General features: G+C 44.2%; 4 protein-coding genes across 18 annotated transcripts in view; 1 reads left to right on the top strand and 3 right to left on the bottom strand.

Moving 5' to 3' along the window:
* Nrg (Neuroglian) overlaps positions 1 to 2,229 on the bottom strand; it is an 8,878-nt gene extending 6,649 nt beyond the window's left edge. For 3 of the 10 annotated variants that reach the window (XM_026818550.1, XM_026818551.1, XM_026818552.1), the window contains exons 1-3: positions 1,304 to 1,417; positions 665 to 741; positions 521 to 544 (exon numbers count right to left, since the gene is read on the bottom strand). In XM_026818550.1, coding sequence (XP_026674351.1) covers positions 521 to 544; positions 665 to 741; positions 1,304 to 1,353 — 151 coding nt within the window. In that variant the 5' untranslated portion in view covers positions 1,354 to 1,417. The other 7 variants (XM_026818556.1, XM_026818558.1, XM_026818557.1 and 4 more) reach the window with 7 other exon arrangements.
* Positions 2,230 to 3,347: 1,118 nt separating this feature from the next.
* Positions 3,348 to 8,927, bottom strand: LOC108631065 (scm-like with four MBT domains protein 1). 2 transcript variants are annotated; one of them, XM_018034766.2, is made up of 8 exons: positions 8,714 to 8,927; positions 7,456 to 7,527; positions 6,427 to 6,839; positions 6,262 to 6,351; positions 5,678 to 6,192; positions 4,753 to 5,603; positions 4,024 to 4,673; positions 3,348 to 3,928 (listed from the first exon to the last, which is right to left on the bottom strand). In XM_018034766.2, the coding sequence occupies exons 2-8, from the start codon at positions 7,499 to 7,501 to the stop codon at positions 3,758 to 3,760; spliced, it is 2,736 nt and encodes a 911-aa protein (XP_017890255.1). In that variant the 5' UTR covers positions 7,502 to 7,527; positions 8,714 to 8,927; the 3' UTR covers positions 3,348 to 3,757. The 2 variants fall into 2 exon arrangements, with proteins under 2 accessions (XP_017890255.1, XP_017890254.1); XM_018034765.2 differs by lacking the exon at positions 8,714 to 8,927 and adding an exon at positions 7,657 to 8,687.
* Positions 8,928 to 9,033: 106 nt separating this feature from the next.
* Positions 9,034 to 15,591, top strand: part of LOC108631005 (peptide chain release factor 1) — a 31,066-nt gene continuing 24,508 nt past the window's right edge. The window contains exons 1-3 of one of the 2 annotated variants that reach the window (XM_018034656.2): positions 9,034 to 9,493; positions 9,573 to 10,459; positions 10,536 to 10,610. In XM_018034656.2, the coding sequence (XP_017890145.1) occupies positions 9,163 to 9,493; positions 9,573 to 10,459; positions 10,536 to 10,553 (1,236 nt within the window). In that variant the 5' untranslated portion in view covers positions 9,034 to 9,162 and the 3' untranslated portion in view covers positions 10,554 to 10,610. Of the gene's footprint in view, positions 9,494 to 9,572; positions 10,460 to 10,535; positions 10,611 to 15,591 lie in introns of those variants that run through there. The other variant, XM_018034657.2, reaches the window with a different exon arrangement.
* The window catches only part of stj (voltage-dependent calcium channel subunit straightjacket), an 11,719-nt gene continuing 6,610 nt past the window's right edge, over positions 10,483 to 15,591 (bottom strand). For 2 of the 4 annotated variants that reach the window (XM_018034647.2, XM_018034649.2), the window contains 8 exons: positions 14,994 to 15,060; positions 14,770 to 14,930; positions 14,575 to 14,698; positions 13,864 to 13,896; positions 13,140 to 13,414; positions 12,701 to 13,044; positions 12,387 to 12,629; positions 10,483 to 12,303 (listed from right to left, as the gene is read on the bottom strand). In XM_018034647.2, coding sequence (XP_017890136.1) covers positions 11,764 to 12,303; positions 12,387 to 12,629; positions 12,701 to 13,044; positions 13,140 to 13,414; positions 13,864 to 13,896; positions 14,575 to 14,698; positions 14,770 to 14,930; positions 14,994 to 15,060 — 1,787 coding nt within the window. In that variant the 3' untranslated portion in view covers positions 10,483 to 11,763. The remainder of the gene's footprint in view (positions 12,304 to 12,386; positions 12,630 to 12,700; positions 13,045 to 13,139; positions 13,415 to 13,863; positions 13,897 to 14,574; positions 14,699 to 14,769; positions 14,931 to 14,993; positions 15,061 to 15,591) is intronic. The other 2 variants (XM_018034648.2, XM_018034650.2) reach the window with 1 other exon arrangement.

The raw sequence follows: 15,591 nt of genomic DNA, 5'->3' as shown, positions 1-15,591 counted from the left end.
CTTCCAAACGGATGGACTTAGGGGGGCGTATTTAGGCTCATTTTGTAGAGGACGACGAGATCTACAATTTCCATGTAAAAATTCTTCGCTAGCGTCAATAGTTTACGAGTAATTTGCAAAAAACTGTTTTTTCGTTTTTCGTCAATAACTCGTAAACTATTAATGCTAGCGAAAAATTTTTATACAGAAATTGTAGATCTCGTCGTCCTCTACAAGAAAGGTCGTATGCAATTTTCCCGTAAGTCCAACGGTTTAGGAGTTATTGAGGAAAAACGAAATTTTTTGCCAGAAGTTCGCTGTTTCGACGGTGGAATGGTCGGATTTCGTCAACATCAATAAAATGCCAAAGAATCATACTTAACTCATTAAATATCGAAATTAGAAGAAAAGTGCACTATTTTTAATGATAGGAAATGCGTTTTTCTAAGGTACATAAACTTTTGGGATTGACTGTATAGCCAATACATTCTTAATTCTATGTGATAGCTATCTGCATCTGGCGGTTTGCTACTGTTTTCACCTCCTATAATATCCGGGATACGGACTATAATAATTAAAAATCACAGATTGTTATCACGGAAACTGATTGACTGTAACGACTGTCATGTACTTCGAATTTATTGTGACCGATATGCATGAAACGTGATGAGGGTATTACACTCACTTAAAGCCGATGCCTGCAGTAACAGCGTTGAGACAATGCACACGATAAGCTTCATGATCGGCCGGTATTTTCTTGATCTACAAACAGAAGTTCCATCGTATCAACATTTTTAAAAGAAGGAGTACTTAGAACTTTTTATAGCACAAGCGGTTTCGCGATTGTTCTGTACATACAGAACGTAGACTGCTAATTCGTTACGCGTGTCTCTCTTCGAGAAGCGTAAATTACAAATTGAAATGGTTTTCAATGGACTCGTCCGTCTCAATCTTCGCGATTCAAACGAATCTGATTGAAATTATCGCCGGCGACCTTTACTAATTCTACTCACTATTCACGAGCACGTTCTTTTTTTTTAACACCGTTTGAACCAGTTTCTCTGCGTGCATGTGTACTTACGACGTTGTGTACGGAACCATCGTAATGAATCATCTACACGTACGTGTATGTGTGTATCGTATAAAATATTTACTTTGGAATGAACGAGCGAGAGGATATTTCTGAATCGCATAGAAATAAGAATGGAAATGTTAGGCGACTTGCAGTTGCCAATGGAGACGTGAAAAATGGGCGTGCACTCCGCGGCAAGAGAGTAACGAACAATATCTGTGTGTATAGAAAAGTAGACGTGTGTCAACGGACCGGCTAACTGCGGAACGGAGCTGCGTTTTAGACGCACTGTAGAAAGACATTCGAGGAACCAATAAAATAGAACAGGTGAACGCAATCGTATCGCGCACAATTCACGGGAACAGGTGATGGTGTTGCGATGATCTCACCGAACTCGTCCTTCGAAATCACAACATCGTCGACGGATATTTTACCGTCGTCCTCCTCGTTCATTCGCACCTTTTACCACGCGTTTACCTGATTCACACGACGGTCAAAAGAAATATGTATCGATCGAACGCCGGTCGGGATACGGATTTCCCATGGGGACCGAAAGGGGAAAAAGGGAACACATCGGGCTGGGCGAACGGGAACGGGCACACCCGCGAACCAACATTGATCGCCGACGCTTCGTTCGTTCGCGGGTTTCACGGGTTTTGAGCGACGTCTTCGAGCTACGGACACAGAGAGCCTGTTCGATCGTTCACTGTAACGAGTGCCTCACCTGTCTCAACGTTTTCGTACTCGTTCGACACGTTAAAATTCCGTCGTCACCAAGGCATCATCGAAAAACCACTGACTCCAACTCGCGCACGTAACGCACCGTACGGTACTATACCAGTGTGTGAATGTTCACGTGCATGTGTTGCAGACACGATCCCCACCCGAACAGCCTCGGGCACACTGATTCACACACCAGTACGTGCTTTCTTCACTGAACTTTACGGTTCGCTCACATAAGGGAACTCTATGAAAAGACTTGACATTTCTGAGACCATCGCCAGCGGATGTAAATATTTTCCGAGATAAAATTACGTTTTTATCGATAGATCTGTCAGGCGATGATTCATCGAACCCGTTATTCTTCTTTTTTCACGTTTCTTTGCTCGGTCATTCCTTTGTCGATGTGATACCGTGGGATGATGTGAGCACTGTTTTAAGGGAATGAGTGTCCCCTGGCCAATAACGGTCGAGACAGATCAAAGGTATATCCGTCGCGCTAGATTCGAAAAAGACGCGCCCTCTGAGTAAATGTACGCTCTATGTATAGGATTCTAAAGTGCAGCTGCGCGTGCTTTGCAAAAAGGGGAAGCGATACATTTTTAAATTGATCCGCATCGGACCTGAAGGCAAACAGAGCATTGTTACGCGAGGGATGTTAGTTCCTCGGTGGTATGACGTTATTCCATTGAAATTCATGCGGCGTGAGAATCATTTCCGCCACGATATATCTTAGTTTCACGATCGACGTTGTCGATGTTCGATCGAAACGTTGCGAACGAACGACGCGAGATAAAACACAGTTTCTCGGAACGACGATAAACATGAGTATACGAGTATAAATTTTCTCGCGGTCGAGATACAAATATTGTATCAAGGCAACGTACCCTCGAAGAGTCAATAAACGGGCCTCTCTTCCGGCAAGAGATACGTCTGTGTAAATTTAAGCCTTCGATCGTAGGCATCTATAGGCCAGGATATAAAAATATAGGTCAAGCGTTACACGTATACGTGTATTCAGCAAAATTGATTATCACCTTCCTCTTTGAGGACGGTGTTACGATGCCACGGCACCGTGTAGTCTACCGATTCGAATATAGATTATATTGACGATTATCCACGTGAACGTGTTAGGTCTTCGGGCCACACGCGAAGAATACGAGTATCGCTTACTGAGTATCTACTCGCTATTTCTTTTGGTGATGATTGATACACCGCGTTTGTCCACGGGACGCTCGGAACGCCAAATAAGTCGATGCCTAGTAGGAAGTATCGTGTCTCTTTCATTTCATTCTATAAACGGGAAAGCCTCTCTAGCGCCGATTGAGCAATACATAGCATGAGCATGCAACGATAATCGTAAGATCGTTTTATCTTGACAAGAAGGATGCAGTTCTTAGGATGAAACTGGGTAGGAAATCTGTGTAGGAGTAGTCTCTACTACGCTAATTCCCGTTTGACATTCCGCCCACAGTGTCTGTAATTTGGCAGAGCGTTGACCAGTATAGTTTAGACAAGTATAGAGTCTACGAAATATCCAAGAGAACGGTTGCGAATATAGATCGACGAGCGAGTATTTTAGGGTGACTTCGTGCATTCCACTGATGCGTTTATTGTTTTATTGTCAATTTACAAAATGAAGGTTTGATACATTTGTCCCGTGTAAACGTGAATAACAGTAAGATCAACGATAAAACATCTGTGTTACTTTATACAATTATTTATACACTTCGAAAACGAAAAAAAATTCTCAAAATGTTAGTTGCTTAAACGTCAAAAAAACGTATGACATAAGAAAAATAATTTAAATATACATGAGTATAATTTAGATATACGATGTACTTTTAAAGGTAATGCAGTCTTGCATCGTAATACGTGTATAAATTAAAACTCTCGCCGTTATTTATACAATTATAACGCGTCAACGTCCGTCGTTATATTACACTATATAAATAATAGAGTTAAATTGTTACCTATCAATTGGAATTATACAATTTGATACTGTTCCGGTTCTACTTCATTTATGTGTCGTAAGAAGAACGTGACTTTGACTTGTTCGACGTGACGACACAGCTTCATGGCTAAACTGGTCCGCAGTTTCATGTGCTGCGTCAGAGATGGTAGATTCAATAGTAAAAACGCTAGCCCGTCGATTTCCTAAATGAAGAAAGATAAATTATTACAGCAGAATTACAAATTATTACAGTACACGGAGGAAGAATCATTTCCTTCCGTGATCTCGTACACGTTACCTCTTGTCTCACTCGATACGCGATGTCTTTGCAATCGTTCGTCTTCCTCAGATATCTGAAAACGTCGTCCACGCTCCAAAACAGTGGATTCGAATCGAGCTTGCGAGTTTTTGGTCGTCTCTGCTTCTTCTGCATTCTCACGTATTCCGAGTCCCCGTCCGAGCCGTCGGACTCGATGCTCGTGTCCCAATCGCGCTCTCGTTTACTCGCCCTGGTGACCGTGGAACTTTGGCTGAACTTCGAGGAGTGCTGTTTGCCCAAACTGCTGGGACTACCTCCGTCCTTCGACTTCCTATTGTCGTTAAACGAACTTCCGGAATCGTCAGACGCGTTGCTGGAAGGAGGCTCGGTCTTGAATTCGTCTGACTTCTCCCCTTTCTCCAAATCCTTCTGAATCATTATGTCTATCTCGGAAAGTGGCGGCCTTCCATCGAGCGTCTCCTCGATTCCTGATCCGTCCGCGTGTTTCACCAAGTCCAACGACATGAACGGCATCTCCTCCTCGTGTTCGAACTCCTCGTGCAGTTCCTTTTCTCTGTTCGCCCATCTGCCGCGTCTTCTCTTCCGCCTGCCACCCCACGGCTTCGGCTTTTGTACCATGATGCTCGTGTAACCCTTCGGTTTGCCTCTGCGTCCCGTACCCACGGATGCTGCAATTATTAACAGATGCGAATTAAAAAGTGACTCAATGGAAGGATCGAACGAACCGAGTTTCATCCAGTTACTCACTGAATTTTGTCTTGGTCGTTTTGTAACACTTGTCCGGGCACTCGTTCTCCGGTACATACAACGGGCCGAACAAGTTCGGGCATACCATCAGTTTCTTACATATATTACGACAAAAGTCGGCTACCATGTCTCCGGATGTGACCACAGCGACGCTGGCGCGATACGTGTTATTTTTATGTTTCGCTTTTAAAACTTCCAAGTGGTATCCAGGATCCGGCTTGGAGTCGCACTGAAGGACCTTCAGTATCCGAGCGCTCCTGTATCCGACGGATACGATCATCGACAAGACTTCTCTCATGACCAAGATCACGGGACCGGGTCCCACCGCTTTCGGTAGCGTCGCCAGTTTCCCTTTAGAGATCATAGGCCCGGTGAAGCAACGGTAATTGAAGTATATCTTCGGACACCACAACGAAGAACGCGGCTCGGATATCGGTATGTCCAGAATGTTAGTCTTCTTCGCTTCCTTCTCGGGCATCTGTAACTGTTTGCAGACTTCCACGTAATCCTTCGGTGGTTTCAATGGGTAGTGATTGGACTCGCACCATCCGACGGGAAATATTTGCATGGAATGCATGTAGACTATATGCTCGGGTCTTGTATTCTCGTAGTTGTCCAATTTCAACCATAAAAGATTGTCGACGATCTTCGCGATGTGCGAGGCGCATATGACATTTTCGCGTTCCGGGTCGACCGCCTCCAGTCGCATACCGCATTCGAACCCAGCGTCGATCGCGCTCTGTCTCTCGGGGAACAGGTTCTCCTCCGCAGCGGTCGCTCGTGTGTCTTTCAAATATTCGTCCCAATCGAATTCATCCTCCTTCGGGGTCCATCCATTTGGATGCACGATTCTAAACGAAATTCGAGTCAATGTTAGATCGCGATATAACGCGCCAGTCAACTGAGAAGGATCTGTCGTACTCACTTGATGTCGTGCCTCTTTGCCCATCCAACCGGGAAGATGTATGGATGCTCCGCGGTACAGAGCCAAGTATTTTTCTCCGTACTGTTAAGCAGAGACGATTCGATGTCCATTCCTTTTGAGATTTCGTCGTATGTGTCGATGTGTACGAGGAAATGAACGTCGTCGAACACTTTTATGACGGTGGCAGGACATATCTTTATCTGATCCACAGGACTCAAAGCTTCTAACTTCATCCCAACTGTAAAGCGATGCTTCGGATGATCTATGGAGTTATTAAATAACTCTTCCGGAACATCGTAACTTTTCGGTACGGAGTCTAACAAGTCTTTCCATTCTTCGTACGTATGCGTTTGTACGATGGAACTGGGCGGTTCCAAGAACCAACTGGGATCCGATTTAGACGCAAACCCATACGGATGAAGGTATTCCGATGTACAGAACGTCCAAAAATCTCTACGCGAAGAACCAGGTATGTCGTATCTCAACAACAGGCGTCCTCCTACGTTCTCTATGATCTAGAAATGATTAAAAGTGAATAAAATCACGTTACGTAAAGGGGACACAGTATACGAGTCACTCCTTACCGTAGCCACCCACAATTTGTACGGGTGCAGTACATCACTGACTTCGACTTTCATCCCTTGCTTGATCCTCTCAGTCATGCTCAGTCCATCCTACGTAAGAAAGTTTAAGGTTGAACGATAGTCTGCTTTGATCGGAAGATCTCTTTCTACAAAGTTTCTACTGACCCCTGATAACATTTGCGGCGGAATAGTCCTGGCTATTTGCAAGAAGTCAGCCAACTTTTCCACGCAATCTGGTGATCTTTGAAGAACGACATCGGGTGGTTGTAAGTTCTTATCGTTCTTCTCACACCAGCCAAGCTCGTGAGCAGCCTCTTTGGTGAGGTTGAACCAAAACTCCAATGATCTGTCATCGCCACCGAAGTATCTCAGTCTGAGCAACGGCCCACATGCCATGACGATGGAAGCCACCCAGTAATTCACGTTTTCTTCGTTCTCATTCTTTTTAACTGGCACTTCCAAAGACATGCCGATTTCGATACCACTCTGAAGCGTCAGTTCCACGTGTGGGAACAAAATCTGTGGCACTTCAACACTGTTTGTAGCATCGAGGTAATCCTGCCAGAAGAAGCTACAGTCTGTAAATCGAATGATTCATCTCAGATTCCACTGGAAATTTGATCTAATTAATTGTTTCGAATTATATTAGTGTTCTATTAATTTTCAATTTTATAATCTAATTAAATAATTAGAATTAAAAATATGAGAACAGGAGGACAGGCATGTCCATCGTTAAAAAAATTGTAAGGTACTTCCTGAATTCAAAATGTATTCAAATCATTTACTGCGAATTAATTATTAATTATCACATAATATATTCATTCAGTGTTCGTACATACTTCGTTGAAAAAACGTTAAGTACATGTGTACTATTTTTTTTATACTGTTACGTATCTGACATTATCATACTATACGGAATATAAGTGAACATTTATCACTATTACAACGATACGACAAACGAAGGAGGTGACGATCTTCCTTCACGGGTTCGATTAACGATTTCACGAGCTTCGCGATTTCATAGCGAGAGATAAGCCAGAGAAGTGAATCATGTACGATGTTGGAAGGTAAAACTATTCTTTAAAAGGTTACCGAATGGAAAGAAAAATCATAATTTCGCAGCGAACAAATGTTACATAATAAAAATTGGGACGATAAAGTAATCGGGAATGAAAATATTTAATTCGATCTTACCTCCCTCCTGGACTCTTTCCTGTGATCGGTTCTCGCAAGGTTCCATGATTTCCTTATATTATATTAAAATGCCTGCACACATAAATACGCATTAAAATCAATTTTCATTGCGTCCGCGATTAAATCGTTAATGAGTACACGTTATCGTCCCCAGCGTCGAGTGTTTTTAACAGAATCGTCGTGCATCATTTTGCGACTTACCCACTACCGCAGGCGAGCGCTTATTTTCGAAATACGCATGTAGTTTTAAAGAAAAACGGTGAGCGAGCAAGTTGTACGTATTGTGAATCGTAGGTAGCAGTTCGTGCCGCTCTATACTGGGTATCTACCACGCGTACGTACATCTTCCTCCGTTCTCGATTGTTTGCTATCTCTCTCGCGCGGTACGCTAGCCCCGAACATCAAAGCTGGGCTGACTGTTATGCAGCACTTTGGCCACGTTATTGTAAATGAGTAACGATCGTTCCTCGCGGAACGACCGATGGCCCTGCGAGCTGCTCCTCGTTCACGAGCATTCCTTTTAACGCTTTCCTCGGCAAACGCGCAACAGTTCTCGAAGGAATTCGTGACTTTGTGCACGTTCACGCGTGTGGCGCGCATGCAGCTTTTCGCACCGTGTATCGATGCGCATACGACTGCATACGACCATCCGCCAGATTGAATTTTTTCATTTCCGATATTGTTTGCTGCACGTTTACCTGCCACGGTTAACATCAATCATTTAAATGATAAGCCTCGCTTATTGACGACAAGATTCCAGTTAAGTGCATCTTGTTTAGTTTATTATTACAGTTTTACAATACTCTTGTAAGTTCTAACTGACTATGTTGCTATTGAGACGAGCGAAACGCGAGAAGCTCGTCGAGTGCTGATCATTTTGCATTCACATTTTCGTAAGCCTCCTCCTATATACCTCCGGCCGTTATTTTAAATTTACACACGTGTTCATAAATATCGTTGAGACGATTATAGTTAAACGATTAGTTAGGAAATATGCATCTGTACTAATAAGATGTATACGAAGATTGAATATAGATCATAATTATAATCTCTCAAAGATAATAGTAACGTTGCAATTTTTGCGCTATGCCAAGTGTAGAAGTGCCAGTAGGTGTACGTGTGATTATATATTATGGGGAAAGATACAGCAGGATATGTTATTTAAATGTAATAGGAATTATATACGTGTACTCGTTAGAAAATCGATACGACCCATGCAGCATCCTTTTCGTTCCAACTTCGCATGCATGCTACTTACCAGTTTACGTTCGCTGATGTACAGATTCATTAAATTAAACAACAATGATGCACCGCGAGCTTGTACAACGAAAACATAGTGATCGTCTGCATACTTTGAAAGTGTGTGTATACAAGTTTCGTGGGTCAGTGTGTACGATTTGAGGAATTTCTACCATAGCGCCATACCTTGAGAAACGATGAAACTCGGATATCACTCGTACCCCCGTACCGTGCACCGCCAGACAGGCGTAATTTTTGAATTTTCGCGCGGCAGCTACGAGCGCCCACGTGTCCTCGAGCGTGATCTGTGATTCGTAGTTAAATCTTCTCTCGATTTCAAAACTCGGATGGATCCGTTGGACGGTAAGTATCGGAAGCGGTTCCTCCTTTGGTGTTACTCGCGTTGTCTTCGGTCTTATTATTGTACAAACGTAACTTGCACTGTTTTGAAATGATTTATTATAAAACATGTTGGTTCTTGTGAAAGAGTGCGTGTTCAGTACTTGCCGATATTACGGTGGCGTCATTAATAGAGTTGAAGCACTGAAGTCATGGGATCTATTGTTTCATAACCTTTACAAGGTAACTACTTATAGAATTACATTATTCAGTACAGAGAAGTGTGTTTCCGCTTTGGAATCTGGTCTACAAAAGTATTTAAATCGCCTCGTTGACGCTCATCAAAATGAGGTTTGTAAGGACGAAAGTATTTCTGAAATTCTTAAGTTGCGTGATATTCCACAATTGTTGAATGAAAAAGTTAAAGTGACTGAGAATATACGAAGTTTGAACGATCTAGGTAAGTCCAGTTAAGTGTTGCGGAGTAATATATTGATCTTGTTAAAACGACTCATCTTCTACGAACAATTTGTCTACAGTGAGTGACGACGAAGAAATGAAACAGCTAGCTAAAGAAGAAAAGGAGATGTACAAGGAACAGCTGCGAGACATAGACGGGAGGATTTTTGAAAATATTGCAGAAAATTTAGGCTTTCAACAATATGAAAGCATCATCATGGAGATAGCTCCTGGCGTCGGTGGCCAGGAAGCTATGTTATTTGTTAAAGATTTGTTAGACATGTATATGAGCTACCTTGATCACTTAGGATTCGATTACGAGCTAATGGAGCTGCTCCAGACCGAAGGGGGAGGAATAAGGAAGGCGACTTTACTAATAACCGACGGTAGAGCCTACGAGAAAATCAAGTACGAGAGCGGCGTACACAGAGTTCAGAGGAACCCAGTGACGGAGAAGTCTGGTCGTATGCATACCAGCACAGCCGTGGTGACGGTCTGTCCAGAACCCAAGGACGTAGACGTAACATTGAACGAGAAGGATCTGAAGATAGAATCGAAGAAAGCATCTGGGGCAGGAGGGCAACACGTGAACACTACGAACTCTGCGATCAGAATAACTCATTTACCTACTGGCAAGTTTGTCACTTGCCAGTCGGAGAGATCCCAGATAAAGAATAAACAGTTGGCTTTGAAGAAATTGAAAATTCTGTTGTACGAGGACCAATTAGAGGCGCAGACCTCGTTCATCAGCCAGTTACGTAAAAAACAGATGGGATCGAAGTTGAGAAATGAGAAGATCAGAACGTATAATTTCAATCAAGATCGCGTGACGGATCACAGGATATCAGACGGTACGATGCACAATCTGAAAGAGCTAATGAAGGACGGAGCACCTCTGGAGAAACTGGTGGATAAAATCTACAAGGATATGCAACGGAAGACCATATTGGAGATCGTAGAAAGGGAGGTAAATGTCAATTGAAGTAACAGTCTGTTTTTTCAACATTTGCCGTTTTGATGAGAAACGTTCTCGTTTTACATAGGCAAGCCATTGTACATAGGAAATCGTAATAAACTCTGTGTAACGCAAGTAACACCATTAGTTTCACAGGCGAAAATCTCTTGTCGTTTCTGTTTCTCTTTCCAAGGTAGCAGAGTGCCGACGAAGTAGAGGTATCAATCGTTTATTTGAAAAACATACAACAAGAACTTTGTCATATTTCCTCTTTTCAACCCCGCGTGTCCAAAGGCACACATCCTCGTAACTCTCGTATAATACATTAATATACAAAATTAATATCCGTAATCTCTATAAATATGAAACGACACGTTTTACAATCGATTAATGTACAAAGCGCGAAATGTACTTATTTATATGTACGCGTGAACGTCTTCTCATAGTATATCGTAAACGCATGAACGCCGATACAGCATATGACCCTGCTCCTCCTCCTCCTCCGCAAAATTCTATCTAATACCCAAACGGTCGACACGTATTAAGACAAGCGACTGAGCGAACCAGTGGCGAATTGAGTTCGTGGTAAATGCGATTTCATCATTCCATCGCAACTTCCGTCTACCTACGAGCGTTTCTCGCGCGAATCAACTTGGTCCTTTGCACCGCTCTTGAGTTATTAAACTCGCATTACACGCAATCAAACCGGAGCTAGCTGTCGCTTCTGCGCCTCGATTCTCCGAGTGACTACCGGCGGTATGTCCCACGCTTGACGATTTACAAAATTTTGATTATCTTCGATCTCGTAGCAGCTCTCTTTCAGATAATAATCGTACAAACAAAGAAATGCAATTGCAAAGTCTTCGAGTAGCTCTCACGACAGATAAACGATTCGTAACGGATCCAATCGACGTCAGTAGCCAGACTGCACGACTTGAGCACCATGAGAGTCGAACGCGCGAGACGACGGACAGAAGCTAGGGAGCAGGGGCGTGTACGGAGTAAATGTCGCGTCGCGTATCGGGCAGTAAGGTCGTTCTTTAGGACTAGTTCGGCACCGATTCACGGGTAGTTTGAACATCGATCAACCCCGATCCCGTATCACGATCCTCAAATCACGTGAACGATCGTGAGGACAAAGTTAACGCGAACGCAGACCCTGCCTGCGGTCGTGGTCAAAGTACCAGCATTTGGACTCGAAGAACTTCTCCCTGTTACAGCTTCGCTAAAAGTATGATACTAGACGTCTCGAGAATCACGGTAACTATAGTCAGCACTTAAAGGGAACTTCCCCTCGAATTGTACCCCTCCGACATTTAACGACTCTCGATACGTTGGCAACGGAAATCTCGCGAGACGTTTTCAATGTCTCTCCTCGAGAGACCCACTCGCGTTGGCGTAATTGAAGGAACCGAATCGTTCGATAACAGAAACGAGCGGCTTGTGTTCGAAGAGCGACGTTGGTCAAAGACGATTCTCTGGGTGGTCAGAGCGTAAATCATTGAGAGCAGTAGAATCAGGTAGACGTTCGGCGCCGCGTTCGAAGCTGAGCCGCAGAGATCCTTGATCTCGCTTTCCCTCGGGTGTGACCGTATGCACGATTGAGGTCTCTTCCGCTTGAGAGTGGTCTGTGCCTTTTGGCATACCAGCGAATTGTTCTCGTACATTATCTCTTCGGGGACAATGGTTAACGCGGGCTCTCTCGCCTCCATGCAGTCCATGTGCACGACCACGAGCAGCATGTTGCTGGAGTCGACCGGTTGCACGATGTACGACTTCTTGCTACAGTTCCCGATGTCGAGTTCCGTGTCGAACGACTTCGAGTCGAAGGACGCGTTTCGTAGATACAGATACACCTGAAATTGAAAAAGGGAATAATCTCGGAGAAATTAATTTTTCCACGAGGGAAAACGACGAAGCATCGATTCGTTTGAAGTACCTCCTGGTCGCAAGCTTCCGGTCGCGTGCGATTTATCAGAACCTTCTGATCGAACAGTTTCTCGTCTTTCGCGTCGACCGGTCGTTTCTCTTCGTTCTCTGGGTCGTTCTTAGGAACGATCTCCTCCTCGTTCGGATAAGCGTAAGCCTCCGCGTGCTCGGAACTCCATATACCGGCGTTCGCCCAGGCCCAAGCTGCATGGCCGATCAGCCACGAGACCATCCTCTGTGCATGCTTCCACGGCTGAACGATACCCAGTAATTAATTCACGACTTGCAACCAGCGAAAAACGAAATACCGAGCTGTCTTCTTACCGTCGACAAGATGCTCGCGTCGTTGCTACCACCCTTGCTCTTGAAACAGACCGCTTGATAGTCGAATATCCTGATCCTCTCGAAGACTCCTTCCTTCACCAGACTGGACATGATCGGTCCCCATAGTCTCCCGAAGAATTTGCCCGCGTCTGACTCGTCTTTAGCCGCGATCACATATCCGTTGTTGTCGAGCAAGTAACAAGCGTAGGGGTCCGCGCCGCAGTTCGCGTTGCAGCTTCTGGAACCGTCGCAGCTGAACGTTATATTCTGGAACAGGGCCTGGAGAGCGGTGTGTTGGAACTGGAACCCGACCACGGCTGCTGGCGCTTTCGCTTTGTCAGTCTCTGAGGAACGTTTAGGTCGCGTTAACTCCCGATGAACGATCGTTCTACCACGGGTCGCTACTATGATTTTCATGGGTTTTTACGTGTCAGCGTACCGATGAAAATGGCACGACTGGCGGTGACGAGGGTGGTGTTGTCGGCACCCTCGTCGTCGATTGGCACGGAGAACACGAAACTCTCCGGTTGAACATAGTACTGTTCCACCGCCCGCTTGTACCAGACCTCGTCGATGGCCCCTGCGTACCGCTTACTGAAATGATCCTCGGGACTGGTGCTCTCTTTATCCAGAAGAAAATCCTGCCACCTCGTCAGGCCACTGCGAGTAGCCATGAAGGCGAGCCTTACGCCGAAGCGTTGTTGGAAGTCTTTCCTACGGGGAGGATTCTGTTAAACCCCGGAAGAGGAAGCGATCATCCCTTAAGCTCTGTACGATTATAGCGATACTCGGCGTTACGCGAACAGACGGATATAAATATTCTGACTACTGGAGAATAGAATTAACAAAGTCGCTCCGTCTTCATCCAGACTGTTGTTCCTCTTCGAGACGACAGTCCCGAGACGAGCTTCGTTCTCAGTAGACGATACCCTTCGTTAAATTATACGTTGAACGTTACGTGAGTAAGAAATAAAAGAATTGACGAAACAAAAATTGATGCTCGGGGTGGGAAAATGGTAGAGGAAGGAGCGATACGTGGACAGTCATAACGAACTAATCATGAAAATGAGAACGTCGTACAGCTCGTAAAAATAGCGGTAGAACACTAGGTAGCCAGCTGGTTATTTTCTAAAAACGTAAAGTGCGTTTGTGATTGACGTTACCTGGGCAGCAGATTCATCAGCATAGCTAAAGGTCTGCATGGCGTCAAAGTGGTAAATATTAGTAAAAAAGAAAATGGATGCATTCGTTTCATTTTTCAATTAAAATCCTGACGATGGATAGAACGCGGAGTGATCAGAGAGAGAGAGAGAGAGAGAGAGAGAGAGAGAGAGAGAACGAGTTCGTGATTAAGCGTGCAGAAAACGTAACGGAAAAGAAACGATTGTAGGCTCGCAGGACTTGCCCGATGACACGTTTGCCTCAGGTTTTCTCTCGAGAGCCTCGTCTGTCCCTCGTATCAATTTGACACAGTGAAACAGACTTGCGCGAGACCTCATGAGAGAGACGTTTTAATCGTATATCGACACGCGAGGAATAAACCGAGTTAACAATTTGTTTGATAAAAAGAAAGCGAAACCTAGTTTTGAAACGAAAATCTGTTCGACGTCGTTATCGTTGGAGCAGTGAATTCTATGAAGCGCAGTTCGTCGAAGCCGGATGCCCATTTGAAAGTTCCTCTATCTCTCCGTAAGTGTTTCCCTTTCGAGAAATTTAATCCCGAAGAGCTAACGAGCTCTGTTCGTGTCGGAATTAAAATTGCGAAGATATATCTACGAAATGGAATACTCGGCTTCTTTCTGCGAGCTACTCTCAAACGGACAGCTAACTTTAATTTCGTCTTGTTTCAAGCAGAACGTTGTATCGATACTCACCCTTTCTCTACGCGTGCAGTGCTGGGATTTGAAAACCACTCGGTTACCTTTGCGTCGAATACTAGACTCATCAATAAGTCCCTGTCGCAGTAGTACGAGTCCTTGTCCGCTTTGTACGGCGTGGCTATTGGAACAGAAAGATCCCTCGATCGTACAGATCGTTCGATACGATCGTACGAAGATATTCGAACTCACGTTTAGATTTGCGATCGGTGTCGTTTCCGGCCGAATATTCTGGCGGCTGGGACGGCTGTTTCATGTCGTTCCATCGCCAGCCTGGCTGGCGAGTTCGCTCCAGGAAGTGCAGCAACTGCGCTTCTGGGGTGTCGAACGATCGCTCGTCCTCGTAATGATATCTGTACAGTAAAACAGTAATATGTCACCGATACACGTCGTTCTCAAGCGTTCTTTCCGCTTACTTGCAGTAGAGCCAATCTTGATGCACCCGCCAGTTCGTGCCAGAGAAGTAATCGGACACTTTCTTGCCTGTTTTACAAACGATTTCGCATTAGTACCAATGATTCAGACTCCGCAGACGTGGAATTTCTAATAATTTCCGAGGCATTTCATTTGCAATATATTTCGTTTAAGGATGTATTGGCTATACAGTCAATCCCAAAAATGTATGTATCTTAGGAAAACGCATTTCCGATAATTAAAAATAGTCCATTTATCTTCTAATTTCGATATTTAATGAGTTACGTATGATTATTTGGCATTTTATTGATGTTGACAAAATCCGACCATCCCAGCGTCGAAACGGCGAACTTTTGGAAAAAAATTTCGTTTTTCCTCAATAACTCCTAAACCCTTGGAGATACGAGAAAATTGTATAGGACCTTTCTTGTAGAGGACAACGAGACCTACAATTTCCATGTAAAAGTATTTCGCTAGCGTTAATAGTTTACGAGTTATTGGCGAAAAACGAAAAAACAGTTTTTTGCAAATTACTCGTAAACTATTGACGCTAGCGAAGAATTTTTACATGGAAATTGTAGATCTCGTCGTCCTCTACAA

This window comes from Ceratina calcarata, unplaced genomic scaffold (genome assembly GCF_001652005.2).
Source record: "Ceratina calcarata isolate Rehan_Ccalc_2016 unplaced genomic scaffold, ASM165200v1 scaffold8, whole genome shotgun sequence".
In the NCBI taxonomy this organism is placed as follows: domain Eukaryota; kingdom Metazoa; phylum Arthropoda; class Insecta; order Hymenoptera; family Apidae; genus Ceratina; species Ceratina calcarata.
The sequence above is the reverse complement of the archived record's forward strand: the minus strand, read 5'-3'. Positions and strand labels throughout refer to the sequence as shown.

Coding starts and splice junctions, on each gene's coding strand:
- LOC108631065 (XM_018034766.2), bottom strand. CDS start 7,501: ATGGAACCTTGCGAGAACCGATCACAGGAAAGAGTCCAGGAGGGAG. Junction 5,604..5,677: donor GCAAAGAGGCACGACATCAA/GTGAGTACGACA, acceptor AATTTCGTTTAG/AATCGTGCATCCAAATGGAT. Junction 4,674..4,752: donor AACGACCAAGACAAAATTCA/GTGAGTAACTGG, acceptor TAATAATTGCAG/CATCCGTGGGTACGGGACGC.